This window comes from Canis lupus, chromosome 18 (genome assembly GCF_048164855.1).
Source record: "Canis lupus baileyi chromosome 18, mCanLup2.hap1, whole genome shotgun sequence".
Taxonomy (NCBI): domain Eukaryota; kingdom Metazoa; phylum Chordata; class Mammalia; order Carnivora; family Canidae; genus Canis; species Canis lupus.
Window position 1 is genome coordinate 782,835 of NC_132855.1, and position 19,642 is coordinate 802,476.

The following is a 19,642-nucleotide window of genomic DNA, read 5'->3' on the forward strand; positions in this document are numbered from 1 at the left end:
GGTCCCCGGCCCTCTTGGGCAGCCTCTCGGGGTGGACTTGTCCAAGATCCCTCACGGCATTGTCTCTCTCACAATGTCAACGTCGTGAAGTAGTTTGTATGTCATTGGCCCACAGTCGGCTCAGGGTCGTTGGCCCACAGTCGGCCCAGGGTCGTTGGCCTGAGTAGGCCCAGGGTCGCTAGGGCCTTTCCTAGTGACCTGGAGAAAGAGTCAGCCCGTGGGGCCGAGGTGGGTGTCCTGAGCTGGTCTGCAGGGCTCTCCTGCCTGGGCTGTTGGGGTACTTGGGGTGGGGGGCAGAGGTGCCCTGGGGCAGCCCCATCAACAGGGGACAGGAGGGGACTGTGCTGTCCTGTGGCCCCTCACTTCCGGGCGGAAGCCCGCTCTGTGCGTGAGGACCATTGTTCGCTCCTCTGCTCAGGCTGAGACTCCAGGACCAGTGCTCCATGAGCTTCAAGGCCCATGGGGGCGCCGGGCGGGCTCAGCCAGTGGAGCACGACTCTCCACCTGGGGGCTGCGGGTTCGAGCCCACGTCCATGTAGAGATTACTTACGAATCTTTAAGGGGCGCCTGGGTGGTCGGTCAGGTGTCTAGTTCTGGGGTCGTGATTGTAGGGTCGTAGGACGGAGCCCCGCTCGGGCTCCCCCTCGGAGTGTAGTCTGCTTAACTCTGCCGCCTGCCCCCACCGCCATCGCTTCCCGTCACTCGCCTCTCTCTCTCTCTCTCTCTCTCTCTGAAATCAATGCATCCTTTGGAAAATCTTTAAAAAATGTTTCTGAATTTTAAAGAGTGGAATTAAATAGGAAAGTGGAAAACCAGTGTAGTCTAGTGATTGATGTGGATGAAGGGAGAGCTAGCCTCAGGTGAAGAATCTTCTCAACTAACAGAACAAAGGTTTTGAAGAAACGTCGTTCCGTTTCTTGGGCCACATCTCGTAGCGAGTGCACAGGGTCACCTCGTGAATGTCCTCGGAGGTGCTTTTAAAAGTGACTGAAAACGAGGGTGGCCGTTGGGTGTATGGGAGGCGGCCGCTCCCTCGGGGGGCTCCTGCCAGCTGGGAAGAGCCCCCTGTGCCCAGGGGCGTCAGGGTGCCGTCACCCAATGACCCCGTCCCCTCCGAGGACTCTGCTCCGTTGGCTCCTCAGAGCAGGGGACGGTAGCCTGCCAGCGGTGTGCTGCTGTTACCAATTCGGCAGACGTGGGACTTGCACCCGCGTCCCCCGTGTTCCTGCCGCCAGGGCTGATTCGCAGCCGCCGCCGCACCATCGCTCGAGCCCCAAGGTCGCTTTGGCCAAAAGTACAGATCTTTATTCCCCAAGAGCGGACACTCGCTACAAGTACTAAGAGTCTTAAGCACCGTGCACGCACCCGTTCACCCTTCACGCCTTCCTGCTACTGCCTTTCCAGGAGCCCGGAGCCGGGAGGGCTCCAGGCACGGCCGGGCGGGGGGCGGGAGCGCAGCAGCCTCCTGGAGCTGTCGCCAGCTGCCCCTGGCTCGGCCTCCCTCGCTTGTCGTGGCAGCTCGCGTGGTTAACTCTGCACCCGGTTAAAACCTGGGAAGGGAAGTCGGGAACAGTATGGCCATAGAGTCCCGAAGAGGGCCGTAGACGCCACTTAAAATTCTCTAGTCGTCCCGTTAAAGAGGTAAAATGAGACGGGCGAAGTCGATTTTAATAGCAGTTCCTTTAACCTGACACATCCACGTGGTACTATTTCAGGGCGTGTTCAGCGGACAGAACCACTGAGGCATCTCACGTCACTGTCTCGTACAGCTGTTGAGGTCAGCTGCGTGACTTACTGCACTGGCACGCGGCGTAGCCCCACGTCCAGGACCCGTCTGCCGGCAGAGTCTCCCTGTGCTCGCCCCCCCCCCACCACGTCCCAGGTGTTGGGAGTGACTGAGATCTGTAAGCGCCCCGCCCCCGCCCCCCCAGCGCCTCCCCCCTCCCCGACCCGATGTTTCCCTGGCACTTAGGATCTGACACACGCAGGCCGGTCACCCTACTGTCGCCCTAGACCGCCCGCTCCACAGGGGCAGGGCTCTCGTGTTTCAGGAACCCGCTCTGTCTCCGGGGCTGGAAAATGTGCCCGGCACATAGTGGGTACTCAATTACTATTTACTGAATAAATGAATGAGTTTATGGCAGAGGGTTGATGAGGCTATTTATAGCAGAGAGAACATCTGTAAACGGGCAGACTGGCTTGCGGAAGGTCCTTCAAATCAATCACTGAATGATTAACAGTATAAAAGCAAAAACTAACCGCTTCACAGTAACAAGGTTGGAAAAATTGAACCAGAATTTGATGCTCTTATTGTGGGCGGGGGTGAGGTGGGGAAGGGGCGCCCCTCGGCCCCGGGAGCCGCAGGTCACAGAGGACAGTTGCACTGACGACCGTTGGCCATCTAGCCTGTTTGGTTGAATCTGTAATTCAGCAGGATGCTCGTTGGACTCCTAGTTCTCTTCCATCCTTGGGAATTCTTCACGTTCTCCATCTGCAGCACAAATTTGCAGAATAAAGGGATTTTAAGACTTTGCAATACGTGAAAACAAACGCCTGCTCTCTAAACACCGCCTTTCCTTTTCGGGAATTCTTTGCATTTGTTCCATGAGAACAGATCGTTCGTTTTGAGAACTTAAGATTTCCAGAAAGCATTTTTTTTCTCCTTAAAATTTTAAGAAATGTTTCAGATTTACGTGGCTGCAATATCAACTAGTTTTCCTACTTGATTGAATCTCATCACGACTGTTCACGTAACAGTGAGATCCTTTGTGCGGTATCTACAACCTAGGGTTCAAAGAAGGGCCGAACCTCACTTTCCTGTTGTCTTTTTGTTTTTTTTTTTTTAATTGTGTACCTCGTTGATGCAAAGTAGCTCTCAGTAAAGGAGAATCGGTGCCTTAATTCAAGGAAACTTCTTAGGGACGAGAACCGCAGTGACCCATCTAAGGACAGTCCTGCTCCCAAGCGCGGCGCGGACCTGCCACGGCGGTGCCCTGGGCCAGGAGGCAGCCGTGAGCAGGCCCGGCGTGCAGTGAGGCTGCCTGGGCCCTTTGGTTGCCAGGTGCCCGGCCCTAACCCCCAGGTGCTCTCATTCTCCGAATCTCCATTGAACGGGGAGAGATGCTTTCCCAGGGGGGCCGCGCCGCTCGCCTTCCCTGAGAGAAGCGGCGCTTCGCAGCCCTCGCGGGGGAGGCCGTGGGCCGTGGGGTGCACACCGCTGTCGGGGGGCGACGGGCAAGAGCTGTGCCGCAGTCCCTGCGACTGTGGAAATGGGTCGATGAGAACTATGCCGCGCAGGAAGATACTTTGTCAGCGAATAGTTTCTTCCTGATATTCCCAGAGTAACTCTTTTCTCTCATAAAAGTTTTTTTCATACATTTGATTTAAAAAATTTTTTTGATTATATGTTACAATGAATTCCAGGCTACTAATATCTAAATAATAAACCTGAAATCCTGCATTCCCATAGGAATTGACAGTACTGTGCGGGAAGTACGTCGTATATCAGAAACAATAGAATTCTCCGCTTAAAAACTACAAAGTTGAAGCATTAAAGGATTTCTTTGTAGGCTTTTTGGGCAGCGTGGCTTGAACAGTGGGACTTTGGCACGAAACTAAAACCTCTGTGACCGTTTCTGCTTCTGAGTCACCTGATGACTTAGAGACAAATTGATAAATGCAATTTCTGGCTGTAGGAGAGAATGACTTATTGTCATCTTTAAAATATTTGTGAGAATCATAAATCTATAAAGAACTTGTAGTCTGTAAAACAGTATGTGTAGGTAGAGTAAAACTTGCTGCTTGAGCTACATCATCTGGATAGGGACGAAATTAAAATTTATTTTTGTCCTATATACAAAGGAAGACTGGCTGTTTTTTGGAGGCTCGACAGATGCTTTAAATTACCTAAGAAGATAAGTTTTTTCTGATAGCCAAGAATTACCTTTATTCCATCACCTATTTGGCAAATGAAACGTTAAACTATCTTTTTCGGCATGTTCTCGTCAGTATACAGAGTTCAGTGTCTTTACCACCACTTCTCTGCGACGCCAGGAGCCTCACTCAGTGTAGCGTACACACCCGGAAGGACTAGGACCATCCTGTGTCTTTACATGTCTTTTTTTTTATTTTTTTTAAATTTATGATAGTCACAGAGAGAGAGAGAGAGAGAGGCAGAGACATAGGCAGAGGGAGAAGCAGGCTCCATGCACCGGGAGCCCGACGTGGGATTCGATCCCGGGTCTCCAGGATCGCGCCCTGGGCCAAAGGCAGGCGCCAAACCGCTGCGCCACCCGGGGATCCCCATCCTGTGTCTTAAGCTCTGTGTCAGTGATAGGAGTTTGGCCGTTTCCACATCTGATCTGGAAGGAATGCAGATTTGTGGTGTGTGTGTGTTTGCTTCAGCCTTTCTCCCCACCGCCTCGCCAGCCACACAGGATAGCAACCCCACACTATGATCTGTGTTCACACCAGTTAGTTGGCCCATGACCATGCTGACAGATTAATTCCTATGAATCAAGAGATGTTTCGGGGACCTAATAAGCAGGAGTTGCAAGGATTATTGACCAGAAGAGGCCAGTGGAGACATTGGCTGCCCTGCGATGGGGCTCTAGAGCAGGGTGCGTACCCGTGCTAGATCAAGACCCACTGCAGACAGGAAGGGGCGTCGTGCACTTGCACACTAGCTCTCTGCACACTCGGGTAACTAACCAACGACGTGAAGAGCCAAGTGAGGACACAGGAGCGCCCTGTACCAGGGGCAGCGTGACGGTAGCGTTTGCAACGCTCTTGGGCCCACCGCACCCACCACCCAGCTCTGGTGACCCAAGGACGAAGGTCTGTCAACTCCAGACAAACCACGGAGACACTGAAGGGCGCTTAGCACCCTCTGCTCTTAAAATGGTTCCGCGTCTGCATTTCGTTAACATCCTTCCTGACTTATCTGGGCTTAATCGTGAGGAAGCATTAGCGTCTCACTCAATTAAAAACAACTGCTGGCAGCACCTCCCTGCTCCCCTGGGTTCGGGCTTTTCATACCCTACGTTCGCGTTAACGTTGCCAGCCCTGGATGGTTGGCCACGCTTCCCCCCGGGTGTTCTGTGACCTACCCGGGTGGCACCTTTCCTTGACTCACAGTCTTTGTCATGAGTCGTCCACCCTTTCCTTCTCTGTTTTTGAATCGTGAGTTACAACAGGTAAGGACAGGCTCAGTCAGGATGGTCAGAGCTAATCCCATATTCAAAATGAAAGTGGCTTCAATCTTGATTGATGTTCTCCTTCCAAACCAGGCTGTCAGAGGAGCTTTAAGTTGTTAAGATCTTAATCTTAAATAAGTTTATGGTATTCAAGGGCAGTCCCTTCCTTTCGGCCTTGGAAGCACAGTAAGCCTCAGCTCTTAGCCTCTGTGCCTACAAACTTATTGGCATCCCCACCTCCCCATGTCTCCTGTTGCCCAGCATCAAGGGATGAAGTATCTTCCTTTTCCAGGCTGACTCCTCCATGTGTGATACTGATTTCAGTTGCACCTACCTCTTTCTGGGTGGAATCTACTCCATATTATCTCTCTTCTTTCTCCTGTTTTCCTTCTACATACTTTTCCATCTATAACCCCGGTGTCTCCCCAAATAAAGCTGCCCTACCCTGACCTCTCCACTGTCTCCCATCTGCCCTTCAGAGAGCATTTACTCCCTCTCACTGCACTTGTCTGCCCAAGGAAGTTTGGTATCCAGTCTCCCCAGTGTGTCTGGTGGGAAGTCATACCAGCAGGAGTACAGCTGCGCAGAGGGAGCGTGCACAGGGCATCACCTTGAGACAATCAGTGCCTTTCCTTTTGCCTTTGGAATTGGTACCTGTAGGCCAGGTGGCTGGTGTCTGTGGCATTACCAAGTTGGGCCCACCTGTGCTGCCATGCGATGAAAGCTGGGATGGGCTGAGCCACTCTCGGGCAGTCACGCCTTCGCTCCTCTGCATCCCAACCTCTAGCCTGGTGATCTACAACCTAAGCAGACTTTTGGTCAAGTGCCGCAGCTTTGAATCTAACAGCTTAACGGTGAGTCCCTTTCCTTAGTTGCCTAATAGATCAGAAGCAAAGGGGAATTACCAGCATGGGTCCTGGATTCTGGGATTTTCTGCTCCAAAGCTGACGTTTCTCTGTCCTCAAGGGACCCAGGCAAGCACCTGTCTCCATCTCATCCTGAGTTTCTCTGAATGGCCCTGAGCTTTCGAGTCAAAAATAATCAGACTGCTGAGGAGGACAGCCCCTTACGAAAGACAAATTATATGTATCATCTAGAACTTAATATTAGGAGCAGAAATTTAAATTATGCAAAATACACTCAAGGACATATAGGAAGATTATAGCAATATGATGCAGGAACAAGAAGTCATGCAAAACCAAATGGAAATACTGGGTATGAAAATAATATGGTGGTAAGAAACCTTGGATAAAGGATGAATACAGCCCAAGAACTTATTAGTCATCTGGGAGATCAGAGTGAGGGCAGCAGGAAAGGCAAAAGATGTCGACAACGCAAAAGGAAAGCTAAGTGATGTAGAGAGTAGAAACCATAGGGTTAGATTTCCGTCAGACTAAGAAAAAAATTCAGGTAAATACAATATGAAAGAAAAATAAGAGACACGAGATATGGAAAATAATGGGAGAGTAGTATGAACAAAGACAAAAATTAAAAATCTAGATGAACTTGATACTTTCCTGAAAAACTGTGTTGATATGATCGACACAAGATATGAAACTCGGGCCAATTTTAAAGAAATTGAAAGAGTTGTCAGAACCCTTCCACTCCCAAATCTGTAAGTCTGGTTGGTTTTGGAGATGAGTTCTACCAAATTTTTAAGGAACAAATCTTATCCAGAATAAGTTCAGTGAAATGGAAAATGAGTGAAAGCTGTCCAGTTCATTTCACGAAGCAAATATAATCTTAATTCCCAAATGTTCTAAAAGTAGTAGAACAAAAGAACATTATTATAGGCTCATTTCCTTGTGAGCATCTATGCAAAGTCCCTAAGTATTAACTCACAAAATCCAACAGTATGTTGGGAAAATAATATTCCAGGAATATAAGAGGGGTTCAACATCAGGAAACTAACAAACTAAAGACAAAACTTATATCTCAAGAGATGTAAAAAAAAAAAAAAAAAAAAGGTTGGGGAAACAGTTCAGCACAAATATTAAAAATTATACTGTTAGCATCCTAGAATTCCTTAACTTTATAAAGCCCATATAGAAAAAACCTTCAGCAAGTATTTTACATAAAGAAGAAACTTGAGAGGCTTTCCCACTAGGATTAGTGACAAGTACTAGAGCCCTTGTTGTCCAACCCTGAGAGGCTTGGACAACATAAAAGGAAGGAAAAAAGTAAATCCAAAGAACAGAAAAAGGTGGCAAAACCATCATTGCGGATGAAATGATCCTCCCGCTAGAAAATCCAACAGGATCCGCGTAGGACCTTTGAGGTCCAAGAGTCCAGCAAGGTTGCCAGATGTAAAGTCAACCTGCTGAAGTCAGTACCTTCTCTGAACAACCATGGATCTCGAATGTTTAGTCCCACAAACTAGTACACTCTAATAAAACCCCCAATCCCGAGGAGCTTGTGTCTCGATGGGTTGCTGCTACCGGATTTACCGTACTAGAAGCAAAACTGAGAAATATACAAAATACTAATTACAAACGATAAGAGTAAACCCATCATCTGTCAACATAAATAGGTTTTGGGGAAAAAAAAATTTTTGCCCTCCCCTCTTTAATGGCCGTCGTCGTCTTTTTTTTCTTTTTTTTTTTTTTTAAGATTTGTTTATTCATCATGAGAGACACAGACTGAGAGACAGGCAGAGACACAGGCAGAGGGAGAAGCAGGCTCCTCAGGGAGCCCGATGCGGGACTCGATCCCAGACCCCGGGATCACAGCCTGAGCCCAAGGCAGGCACTAAACCGCTGGGCCCCCCAGGCGACCCTAATGGCCGCCTTAATAGAAGACAGCTGGCCTCTCAGAGGTGCTTCTTGCACCGAGTCCATTGCAATGTGTTTTCTCGGTTGATACAGATTTTTTAAAAATCTGGCCTGGTACTTGTAGGTAGTTGGAAAAGGGAGGAAGCTTTCAACAGACTTTTTAACATAATTGTGGGTTTTGCGCTATGAGATGATACCAAAGCTCGAAAAGTGATCATTTCTTACAGGTTAATTGCAACGTCGAATCTGAAAGCATGTCAGTGAACCTGTTCAAACTGTTAAGTCCAATTGGTTCATCGTGGACTTTGAGTAGATCTCTCGCCAAGCATGATTTTGTGACACACGGGACTAATTCAGAAAATGTCGGTGTGCCCTGAGTGAAGATCTTAGTGTCAACAAATATACCAAAAAGTCACTCTTGTTCACATGACCGGTCTCGTGGTCTTGGGAAGCTGTCAAGTTCATGACAGATACAAGTTTCTTAAAATTCTAGCTTTCCTTGAAAGCTTTCATTTCATAATTGGCAACAAATACTGCTTAAGTGACAAATTTAATTCATTGTTTCAAAAAACATGGGCCAAATATCCCCAAGTCTGAATAAGCATACTTTGTCCATCAGTAGTCTTTTCAACTGAAACCGGTTCTCTGAAAATAGCAGTTCCACCTTCAAACAATCACACACTTCTCCTTTAGATAAACGTCACACTTCGGTGTGCAGACGTGCTTTATGCAAACTTCTCATTTTGTCACAGAAATTTAAAAATGTGTACTCCAGGGCAGAGATTGAATACAGTCAGTCTTTCTTTTATCCTTCCTTCCTTTTCTTTTCTTTTTTTTCTTTTCTTTTCTTTTCTTTTCTTTTTTTTCTTTCTTTTTCCTTCATTCTTTCTTTTCCTTTCTTTCTTTCTTTCTTTCTCTTTCTTTCTTTTTCTTTCTTTCTCTTTCTTTCTTTCTTTCTTTCTTTCTTTCTTTCTTTCTTTCTTTCTTTCCTTCTATCCTTCCATCCTTCCATCCTTCTTTTCTTTCTTTTCTTTTTCTTCCTTTTCTTTCTTTCAACTTTTGAATGTAAAACTGTTTCCTTGTGTGCGCGTAGAGGTAAAGATCCCAGCAGTGGGTATGATGGTTTAGCACCCTGGCCTTGGTCTGTGCCGAGGGGACGGCAGTTTTCCCTCCTGTTGCTTTTGTCCCATCGCTGTAAATATCAACAGTCAAAAACACAAACAAAAAAAGCTGCTGGCGGCCTGAAGAGGGGCGGCCCCCCTGCCCCTCGCCGCCCCACCATGGCTCGCGTGGCCACATGCTCTCCCCCCAAAAGTAAGTTGCTCTTGGGACGGGCCTGGGAAGTGGGCAGGGCGGACGGCAGCCCTGCGGCAGAGGCCGGGCTCCAGGGAGGGCAGGACGCGGGGCAGCGAGGCCCCAGCCCCCTCCATGGAGCCAGTGTTCTCTGTGTGAGGGTCCCCAGCTGACGTTTTACCTTTTCACTCCCTTGATGGTTTCCTAAGTGTATCTGCTACCTATTGAAGTTGAAACAAAATTGCTTTGACTTTCTTAAAAAATCTAGCGTGTTCCATTTTAGTCACTTCATTTTCTAGCTAGAATTGTCAGCTAACTGTCTATGCTTGGGGGAAAAAAAATACTTAACCTACCCTGAAGGGATGCCACGAAAGCTCCATGAATCATATTGATTCACAGTTGCAAGAGAAGAAAGATTCATAATATAAGGTAACCGCACAAAACAGTGCATGAGGGGTACTTAATTGAATATGTCCCAGATTCCCCAGGATCTGGAGGAAATTGCATTCTCCCAAAAGCTCCCCTTCAATGAATATTTGCCTTCTGTAGGAATTCTTAGCGCGAACATAAGCACCTCCTGAGAAAACCAAGCATTTATGTGCTGTCTCCTTTGGCGTGCCCCTTCCCGGGAATCACTCCCTCAGCCGCGGTCTGTAACACTCTGAACAGCTCTTGCGACAATCTTGTCTCCTTCCTCTGAAGATGCATGGAAACCTCATTACAAGTGTTCGACACCTGTTCCCTAAAAGGTCTCAAAAAGGATGTCAGTTTACTCAGCTCACTTGACAACGTGTCATGTATTTGTTGCGTGTGTTGTTTATCTTTCTTTTTTTTTTTTCTTTAACGTGGAGTGCGATGCACAGATAAGTGCAGTCTTGACATAGCACGTTTTCTTTCTTCCGTGAGCAATTTGGTAGAATTTATCCTCCTCCAACTCCAAAGTTTGAAACTGAATGATTGGTGACCTTTTCGTGTATCTACTAACATGTGTCAACAGGTAAACCAAGTGACACGTCGCCGTGCGGCTCCCGCGGCACCTTGTTAATCTGAGTAGGTTAGATGTATCAAAAAGTCTTTTCCAATTGGACAAAACCAGAGTAATGCAAACTGACAGATTTCACCTCTTTATTTCTCAACACTTTGTAAGTACTCAGAGCCAGGACAGATGAATGGTTTTAGAAATCAGTTTATTACCTACAGGTCATAACTCAGTGCCCCTGTAGCTTCCAGCACTAAATTAAAAGGCTTCATCGGGGTTTGTAATGCCAGATTTTTTTTTTTTTTTTTTTTTTTTAATTTCAGAAGACTAAACCTGTCAAGTCCCTGAGGAGTTTTGTATAGTGGCTGGCAAGCCCCGGATGTTAAAACTGTAGAAATATTCAAGATATCCCTAAGCCCGACGCCCCTCGACACCGGATCTTTACACTTGTCCATCTAGGAGACAGTCTGCAAACCTAAGCGTCACAGATCGCCCCTCATGCTTTAGTTGGCTGCCCTAAGCCGTCTTGCTTCCATGTCAAAGGAAACAGATACGTTTGACGACAAGATCCCCGACTCCTTTCTCAGCACCCAGGTCACACTTCTGTTCAAAGCATATCCTTCCTATGCGTTCTTTCTTTTCCTCTGCTTGCCTCCCCCTCCTGTTGCCCATTTCTTAACATCTTCCCCTCCACTATCACATGGGATCCTGCCTGACTCCCGTGGCCCATGGCAGACCCTCCCCTTGAGAATGAAAAAGAGTTTAAGGGGCAGGAGGAGAGTGGGCGTGTGGAGGTGTGATGGTACTTCTCAGGGGCTGGAATATAACAACTGACCATGGAAAGGCCGTTCTCAGTAAATGGAATTAGAAGACACGAAAACCTAGGCATGAAATCTAAGACGCTTAATTATACGATAATGGAGTATTGGCCTGGCAGTGGCTGTAACTGAGATTGTTCTGACACTTTCCAATTTCTGAATCTGAACTATGCTGAGAGGAAATGTATAGTGTATATATAAAGAACAGTAATACCAGGAGACTGTTTATCAGTGTCCACTGCTGAATATTCTTCAGTGGGAGATGCGTACAGGATGGAGAGATATGACGGGTAGGACCTACGGATACGTATCGGGGGTAAAGACCAGTCTTTAGGAAAACCCATCAGACAACTAGGAGGCAGAAATACCAGTGGAAAATGTCTACGCGGTCATTAGACTCCTGCGGCGTATTTCCAGCCAGAGCCAACCAGAGCTAGCTAAATAGCCATTGTAGAAAGTTTTCTCCTCCTCAAGCCTTCGTAGGCCTTGCAACCAGCAGCACTATGATGATTTGTTTTCCTACGAGGTCTTGCATCTTCCTGCTTCACACACTTGAGAGCCAGGGTCTCAATAGTTAAAAGGACGACTTTAATGAGACTCTAGCCAAGGTGTCTGTGTTTTTCCGCCCTCATAATCACAGAACTATAAAAGCCTGTGACAAACGTTAGACTACATATTAAAGCTTATTGGTGTGTCTCTAATTCCATCACCATCATCCCTTATTTTAAGATCTTAAGAAGAGACTATGTCTCCATATTCCTCCTAAAGAAAGTCTCACAAAGCATCACTGACATTTACCTCACATACATATCTGGTTTTTTATGCCCCATTACTCCTGAGTCTCCACTTGGTCTTGGCTCCTGCAGATTGTTCAATTTGGGTCCAGTCTGGCTACTATTGGCCTAGACTCCAGTGGGCAGTTCTCCTTTCTTTCACAGTTGATCATTTGCTCAAGAATGAATTTATTGATGGGAAAGATAATCCAGGTAGTTAGTGTGACTGTCACCACAGGACAATTATTCCAAAGTACCATATCATTAGCATGGTTAATGCCAAAGAGATATCAACTGGAACTGTTGTTTTTAAATGGCAGGGTCATTAAATGAGTTGGTCCCAAAGGGATTCTAGGAATTAGCAGGCCACAGACCTGTCTGTTTTCAAACATCTGTGTTATTAGTATTGTCACAGATTTTAAACAACTGTAGGGAAGCCATAACGTCCTGAATATTTTCATTCACACAGATTTGTTCAAACATGCACAGCACCCTATCTGGAATAACATTACAGAAAAGGAAAATGTGTTCAGATTCTACAAAAAAAGTCACCTTTTTTTCCTAAAATGAAGTTTATGCAATGAGGTAGCTTGATTGCAGGTAAAGGAGGGGATAATCTGAAGTTTCAACAGGTCACCTTTGTATTTAAAAGTTTTTCATAAACACTACTTACTAGTTCTCGAAGCTCATTCACCAGACCAGCATCATTGGCATCTCCTGGGAACTTGTTAGAAATGCGAATTCTTGGGTCCCAAACAAGACCTACTGAATCCGAAACTTTGAGAGTGCTCCCAGGCAGTCTGTGCTTTAACAAGCTCTCCAGGAGGTTCTGGTGCATGCTGGCGTTGAGAACCAAGACCTGCAAGGAAGGTATTCCACTCGTTGATTAAAGGGATGTATATTCTAGCTCTCACAGAACTGTACCAGCATCCGGGTCGCAGTCAGACAAACTGGGAAGGAGTCAATGTTACATCAGTCTCTTGCATTAATTGATGACATCAGGTCTTGGGGAGTCAGGCATTGGGCAAGTTGGAGTCAGGTTGGCCCTGAAGAATTAGGGAAATAGACTTTAGTTTTAGAAACTACTTCTCCCCTAGATTCTGAGGCAGTCTTGTTAGCAAGGTGTGTCCCATTTCCTCTAGTCAAGAGAGACCCCCCCAAAATCAGCTAATCACAGAATCAGCTGGTCACAAGTTCTGAAAGTGGCAGGCAGGTTTGGAGAGGGAGGGGTGGTGTTGCTTAATAGGAAAGAAAGCATTTGCTCTCCTACCCTCCCTCTCAGGGTGAGAAGTCCCGTGAGAATTGAGATCTGGCCAGGACTGGGACTCCCAGGAGCCGGGTGGTGCTAGGGTCTGGCGCTGTTGTCACCACACGTCCCCAGGGCTAGAGCCAGAGGATGGGTCAGAAAACCTCAATGAAAGTTTAGACTTTCCAGTTGAGTCATCTGTCTGGATCATGCAAAAGGGGAGAACATTGACACCAGTAAGAATTAAGGTTAAAATTGGGACAGAATCAGGGACCAGTAGAAAATCCCCTGAACCAGTTCAACTGGTCTAAAGGGTTTGATGAATGGAAGAAGACATCGAACATGGAGCAGTAGCTCAATGGGACCTTTTCTGATCTGATTGGAACACATTGTTTACGCGCCCACAGCAGCGTGTGTGTGTGTGTGTGAAGGCGAGAAAGGAGGAGGAAGCGATCGCTGTCTACCTGGAGAAGGAGGACAGCACAGGAAAATGGAGGGATCCATCCTACCATTGCTCAGCCAGGTCTGAGGGTAGAGAAGTTTTTCCATCCAGCAGTCCATGGAGAGGATGCTGATCGTCCTTGCCACTGGATGACCTTTCAAGTTCCAGGTAGAAGGAATCCGAGCTGGTACCGCTGGCCCAACTTTCTTGATCTTTTGAACCTGTCAAGACGAAGCCTCACTGCTTGGGGCTCACAGTGTATCCGGGTGATTGTGTCCATGTTACTGATCTCTCCGCTCCTTCCAAGCTGTGGTCCTTTGTCTCTTTTCCCTACGCAGTACTCGTGTTTGCATTTCCTCCCCTCTTTCCTCTTTTCCCCCCTTAAGGATCCACAATTATCCCTATAGTTTCTCTTTGAGTCTTAGAGATTTCTCACCTCCATTCCCTACTGAGTATCAGGGCTTTCTCCTCATCCATCTGACTGATGTTCTTTAGAGGAAGGGAGAAGCAACACCAGAGTGAATGTGGGTTTTGTTTTTTTTTTTTTTTTTTCCTTCTGACAGGAGGAGAAGGAAGGTGGGAGCCTTAAATGTTAGCCTGCTGCTAACTTTCTCTCATCTAAAGTTCCTGACCTCAAACACATGCCCATTAAAAGAAGCCTTTCTTTCTGAAGATCTCCCTATGTTATCCATGAGCAATTTAAAGCCTTCCTATCAACATATCTTTGATCCCATTTCTTTCAAGATAATAATACTGTTCTTGCATGTTGAGTGCATTTAATTCATTCTCTACGAGACAGAGCTTTATGGCGGAATTTCCTCATATTGACCAAAAATGGGTGGTACGTAGCTACTCTCTACCTTATAATCTGGTTAGGGATAAAGATACAGAAATTCTTGGAGGCAAAAATATCACCTTGTCCGTCATTGTATCCCCTTAGTTGTTAGGACAGTAACTTCCAGGCAATAAACGTTTGTTGAATCAAATTCGGGGTCACAAAATCAGGCTGTCGAACCAAGAAATCTTAGTGCATACACAGGAATTACTTTTTGATGCACTCTAGCTGGTCATCATGACCCAGATGCAAGGGAGAGAAGCATTATGATGGCTTTATGTCATCATCCTTCAATCCACCATCTCGAATCCTTTCTTGCTTAGTTGCAAATAGAGTTTGTAAGACTTAAGGTCAAATACCTTACTAATTTCTCCATATCCCATATGGGGGAAAAAAAGAACTGAAATGATTTGGTCTTTTCCCCAGGTCCCCTTACAACCTTCACTCTGAGTATCACTGTGTGTCCACCACTAGGGATTTTGACGGGAAATGGCTGGAAAGGAGGCAGCTGGAGGGGGAATGTGCTGGGAGTATGCAATGGGGGAGCAGAACTAAAACCTACCAAAGCGAAACAGCCAAGCTGTCTCCCCATCTCCTGATCTTTTCTCCAGCAAGACCACTTCTTATATGTATAGAGGCCTAATTAAAAGGAATTGCTTTGAGCAGCCAGGAAGTGTTATTGTAAAAAAGTAAAAGTGTTCCAAAATGAAGAAAGATGGTACCCAATGCGTTGAAAGTCATCAAGAAAACTTGCTACTTTGGGCATACTTATTTTAAATGTATTACAACAATCAGCAACTTGGTGTGAAGCTTGAAAAATACAGAGGCATCTGTAATACTGTGAAAATGTTACAAACAGTGAAAGTGAACATTTTGAGAAGGAATTCTCAAATATTCAGTGTTCAGATTTATAATGGAGCCGTTGGTAACCTTGTTATCTAATAGAGTTCGGACTACAGAATGCATTAAACTTCTTGGCTGTAGTCAAATGAGTGACAGCCAGAGATGGCATACACGGTGTACTTGATAAAAAAAAAAAAAAAAATGCTGTTTATTTAAAGTATTAGAGTGGCCATTATGTTCAAGTACAAAGTTCTGTTCCTCTCAGTAAATTTAGTCTAGAAAAAAATACCATGTTTAAGGCTGTTTTTAAGTTTCAGTAGAACACAGGGTACTTTCAGAGTCTTTCCTCAAGATAGTGTCAAATGTAAAAGCTGATTTTACAACGTAAACAGAATAACTTTTCAGGTTGTTTCTGTGATTATTTTCCATTATTGCATACTTGTGACTGAGGATATGGTGACTTTATAGACTCTTCAAACTTCCAGCCATTTCAGAAGTTTCTATTGCATTTATACAGTCAGTTTACTGTTTGTATGTGTGTGTGTTATTCAGAGAATTGAAAATGAAAAAGAATTCAAGTCCTTGCATTATTGTTGCTTACCTGACATTAGAGGGAAGGTTTTAATCCTATCCCAGCTAGTGTCCTGTATGACCTTGGACACCTTTTTTTTACTCCGGAAATGGGGGCCATAATCATCTAACTTGCAGAATCGTTGTAAAGATTCAGTAATTAATGTACTAAATAGGTAGGAAAAATAAGTTCTTTTGTGATAAAAAAAAAAAATTTGTTGCCTCTCTATTTCGTTATGAAAAACACATGATATAAGCATAGGGATATGTTTAAACAGTATAATCCAATGTAGAGAAAGCCTAACACATTTATAGGAAACATAGAATACCCTAAGTTTAGTTTAGAATAATTAATTTATGCATATATGGCAATTAGTCCTAAAATATATGGAATGTCCCGTTGAAAACCGATTCCCTAGTTTCATCAACCTGCACCCTCATTCCCTAAGCCACACAGTCTCCAAATCTCAGGACCATTCTTCTCTATGGCCTGTAATTTCTAGTTACTCAAAAGGGCTTCTTTCTTCAGAGCATTCCTGCACCTTCCTCATCTATTCTCACTCCCATCTTCCCAGACCTGACCCTTGGGATCCAGGTTGCACAACTTCACCAATCCTTCCTTTTTCTATACAACCACAAATGCATTTTCCTAAAATTAATTTAATCTGAAGCCTTACAAAGAAATCCTTGCTCTGAGTTACACATAGGACAGTTATCCAGGATGCTTATTATTTCACTTAAACTCTGCCATAATCTGAGCTCAGGCTCACCACCCACACATCTCACCAGCACATTGTGCATCAGCCAGGCAAGGGGGAGGCAGAGATGGCAGGAGCCCATGTTAAGTTCAGGTCTCACCTTCTCAAGTGAGAAGTCTCAGCATCTCCACTTGCGAGCTGTTGCATTTCATCTCTCCAGGTTTGTTTCCTTATCTCTCAGTTATATGATCAAATAACCAAACAACTCAAAGCTGTTGGGGAAATTAGTGTGATGATGCATGGAAAGTGCCTGGTGCTATGCCTGACACGCAACTGGCTCTCAATAAATGGTGACATTTGTAATCATCGTCGTCATCACTTTCCTCTGAAGTCACCACATCTCTGTCACATAGACGTTTCTAAAAACCCATCTACTTTCCCAGGTCGTTTGTTCTTCCTTTAGGACCTGCTTCAGGTCCTGCTAACCTTCCTGCTGATTCCTGTCCCCAGTCCACTCACTCTCAGCAGTTCTCACCTCTCCTGCATAACCGCTGTTTGCTCTGTGTTGTTTCCAAACTTTTCTTAAGGATCTTGTCTTTCTCACCAGGCTCTAGTAGCTAGAGCTGCCCCCAAATGGAGTAGACTGTCTTGCAAAGTCATGAGCCTCCTTGACCTCACCCTCTTTTGAGGATGTTGAAGTGATCATGAAACAGGCGGAAGATGGAATAGTTGATGTCTAAGGATCCTTTTAGTAGAGATTTTTGGAGTATGAGTTGTTTAAGATCAGGGACTTGGCTTATACCTCCTCCTGTTTCTCACAGCTAGAAACATCGTAGGCACACTCAATTACGTGCTGTTTGGCAGACTGGTTTTCTGCTCGTGATCCCCGTCACAGACAAGCATGGCTTTCCATCCTGCAGGGACATTTAGGAGGATGAGTGCAGGGTTGGGGGATGTTTATCACACGGGGACTTATAGTAAGCTTATAATAAGTGTTTAATGAACATGCACCAGCCGTAAGCAGGGTTTCAGTGCATCATTGTACGTCCCTTGGCAATGAGCAAATGGAAGAGAGTATCCTTCAAATTTAAGGCTGAAGTTTTAGGAAGAAGTTGAAGGAAAAGATCCATTGCCAAAAAACAGAACTCCTGAGGTTCCACCGAAAAAGCTCTTTTTTCTGAAAATTTTATCTCCCTTCCTTTTACAACCTCCTTACTGGGACGAAGAGAGTCCACAAACGTAAGACAGTATTTATCTTCAGCGTCCTTACTGGAAGCTCTGTTCTTCACATTCAGTTTTGAAACCATTTCATTACACAGGACAGGGCACCTCTAATTTCTGCCAGTGTGTTGTATCCTGAAATCGACCGCTCTTCCTTCTCTGTTGCTCACTGTGGCCTGGCCTCCTTTATACCAGTTTGCCTTGATGCTGAAAGAACCTTCAGCTTTCAGAACACCCCTCCAGCCCTCTCCAGTTAGAGGAGGGGAGAGGGTGACATAATAGTGGACGGGGAAGCAGGGGAGGAAATGGATTAATTGAAGGTTGTCAGAGTGTTTTAGGTGACTTTATACGTCTTGAATGTAAGATCAACATACACTATATAGACATTTCAGGCAGAGGATTTAAATAACAACAACAAAAAAAAGCATGGTTTTGCTAATGTCGAGAATGACTCATCTGGTAAGAATGGTATTGTATTGATAATACAATACAGAGAGAAGGAAAAGACTGTGGTATCTGCTCTCTTTGTGTTTCTGACCTTGAGGAGAATTATAACTTGTTTGTTGCAGAAGTTGAGCATCTAATGTGCTGATGCACCTGTTAGTTCTTATATATTAAATGGCACAACACTTGCAGTTCCCTGTGATTGCTTTGCGGGTGAAATGTTTTCTGCAATGTGGTGAACTGGTTTTTTTTTTTTTTTTTTTTTTCTTTAAGAATGTATTTGTATTTTTTGTATGTCTTGTTTCTCAAAAATGTGCTTTCTATTCTATTTCCACACCCTGGTCTCCTCATTATACATGGAAATATGTTTGGCTTTTGATTTTCAAGGTAACATTATTATGATCTCTTTCTAACAGAGACCATGAACCAGGCAACTCCTGCTAGAAAGCTGGAAGAGGTTCTTCATCTAGCAGAGCTCTGCATAGAAGTCTTGCAGCAGAATGAAGAGCATCATGCAGAGGTGATGACTTGCTTTCACTGTCATATAAAGTCACATAGAATGCTTTGCCGCGGTGAGAACAGCACTGGGACGTGCCTGCCCGTAGACTTTGATACACGTCTGCCCATTTAACGTGTAAAAAACTGAGAACATTTAAGTGCATTTCCTGGATAACAATTCCTCTATGTTACAAAGGGGTTGTATAGTATATAGTGTATTATCTGTTCCTGACGACAGTCACTCTTTGAGGAACACGGGACAGCTTATGGGATCTGCCAAAGTCTGCAAGTAGTAAGGGAAGCTGGAATCCCATGATGGCAGCAGATTGCTGCCGTGATTGCTTTACTTTAGAAATGTAAACGAATCAGCATGCAAAAGGAAAAATAGTGATAAACTCTAACAAAATCAGATAGAAGACTTCATAACCATATGGCTGATAACTAATCTTTTATTCTTACCATCAGACTTTTCTTTAAAGTTTCACTAAGCCTGCATTGTTCATGGTTTTCGAAAGTTTTAATTATATATTAACGTTCACTCTATGGAGTAAAATTCCACAGCCAACTGCTTATTCTAAGACTTAAAAGTGCCACTCTAGTAGTCATAAGCTTATTTTTAAAAAGAAAAGTTTTATGACTTTGAATTGGGTGGGAAAAATATATGGAATTAAATAAATATAACAAATTTCAGCACTCTAACAGTACTTTTATTCCTGAAGAAGCACATGGAATGGGCGAGAATTTTTTCTAAAGCTTACTTAAGAATTTATACAATATTCGTACGTAATGAAGCCAAGTTTTCAAAATTATAAGAAACTATAGGAAGTACACTTTAAGCACATTCTTAAAAAAGAGTATTCATGAAGCCTTACTCTAGGTAACCAAGATGTATTGTATCTGGTTATAAATATGATCATTCAAAACATCTGCTTTTAGCTCACACTATGGAATCTAGTTTTTACCTTGCATCTGTCATGTGTGAACTTGTTATGGATATTGTATTTTAAACTGAAGAA

The 19,642-nt window shown here is 44.8% G+C and overlaps 1 protein-coding gene across 16 annotated transcripts in view; it reads left to right on the plus strand.

The window, feature by feature from the left end:
* CADPS2 (calcium dependent secretion activator 2) overlaps nt 1-19,642 on the plus strand; it is a 454,201-nt gene that overhangs the window by 360,064 nt on the left and 74,495 nt on the right. For all 16 annotated transcript variants that reach the window (XR_012010532.1, XM_072783288.1, XM_072783294.1 and 13 more), the window contains one exon: nt 18,545-18,648. Coding sequence is in view for 15 of the 16 variants with exons in the window: in XM_072783288.1 (XP_072639389.1) it covers nt 18,545-18,648 (104 nt within the window). In the remaining variant the exon portion in view is untranslated. The remainder of the gene's footprint in view (nt 1-18,544; nt 18,649-19,642) is intronic.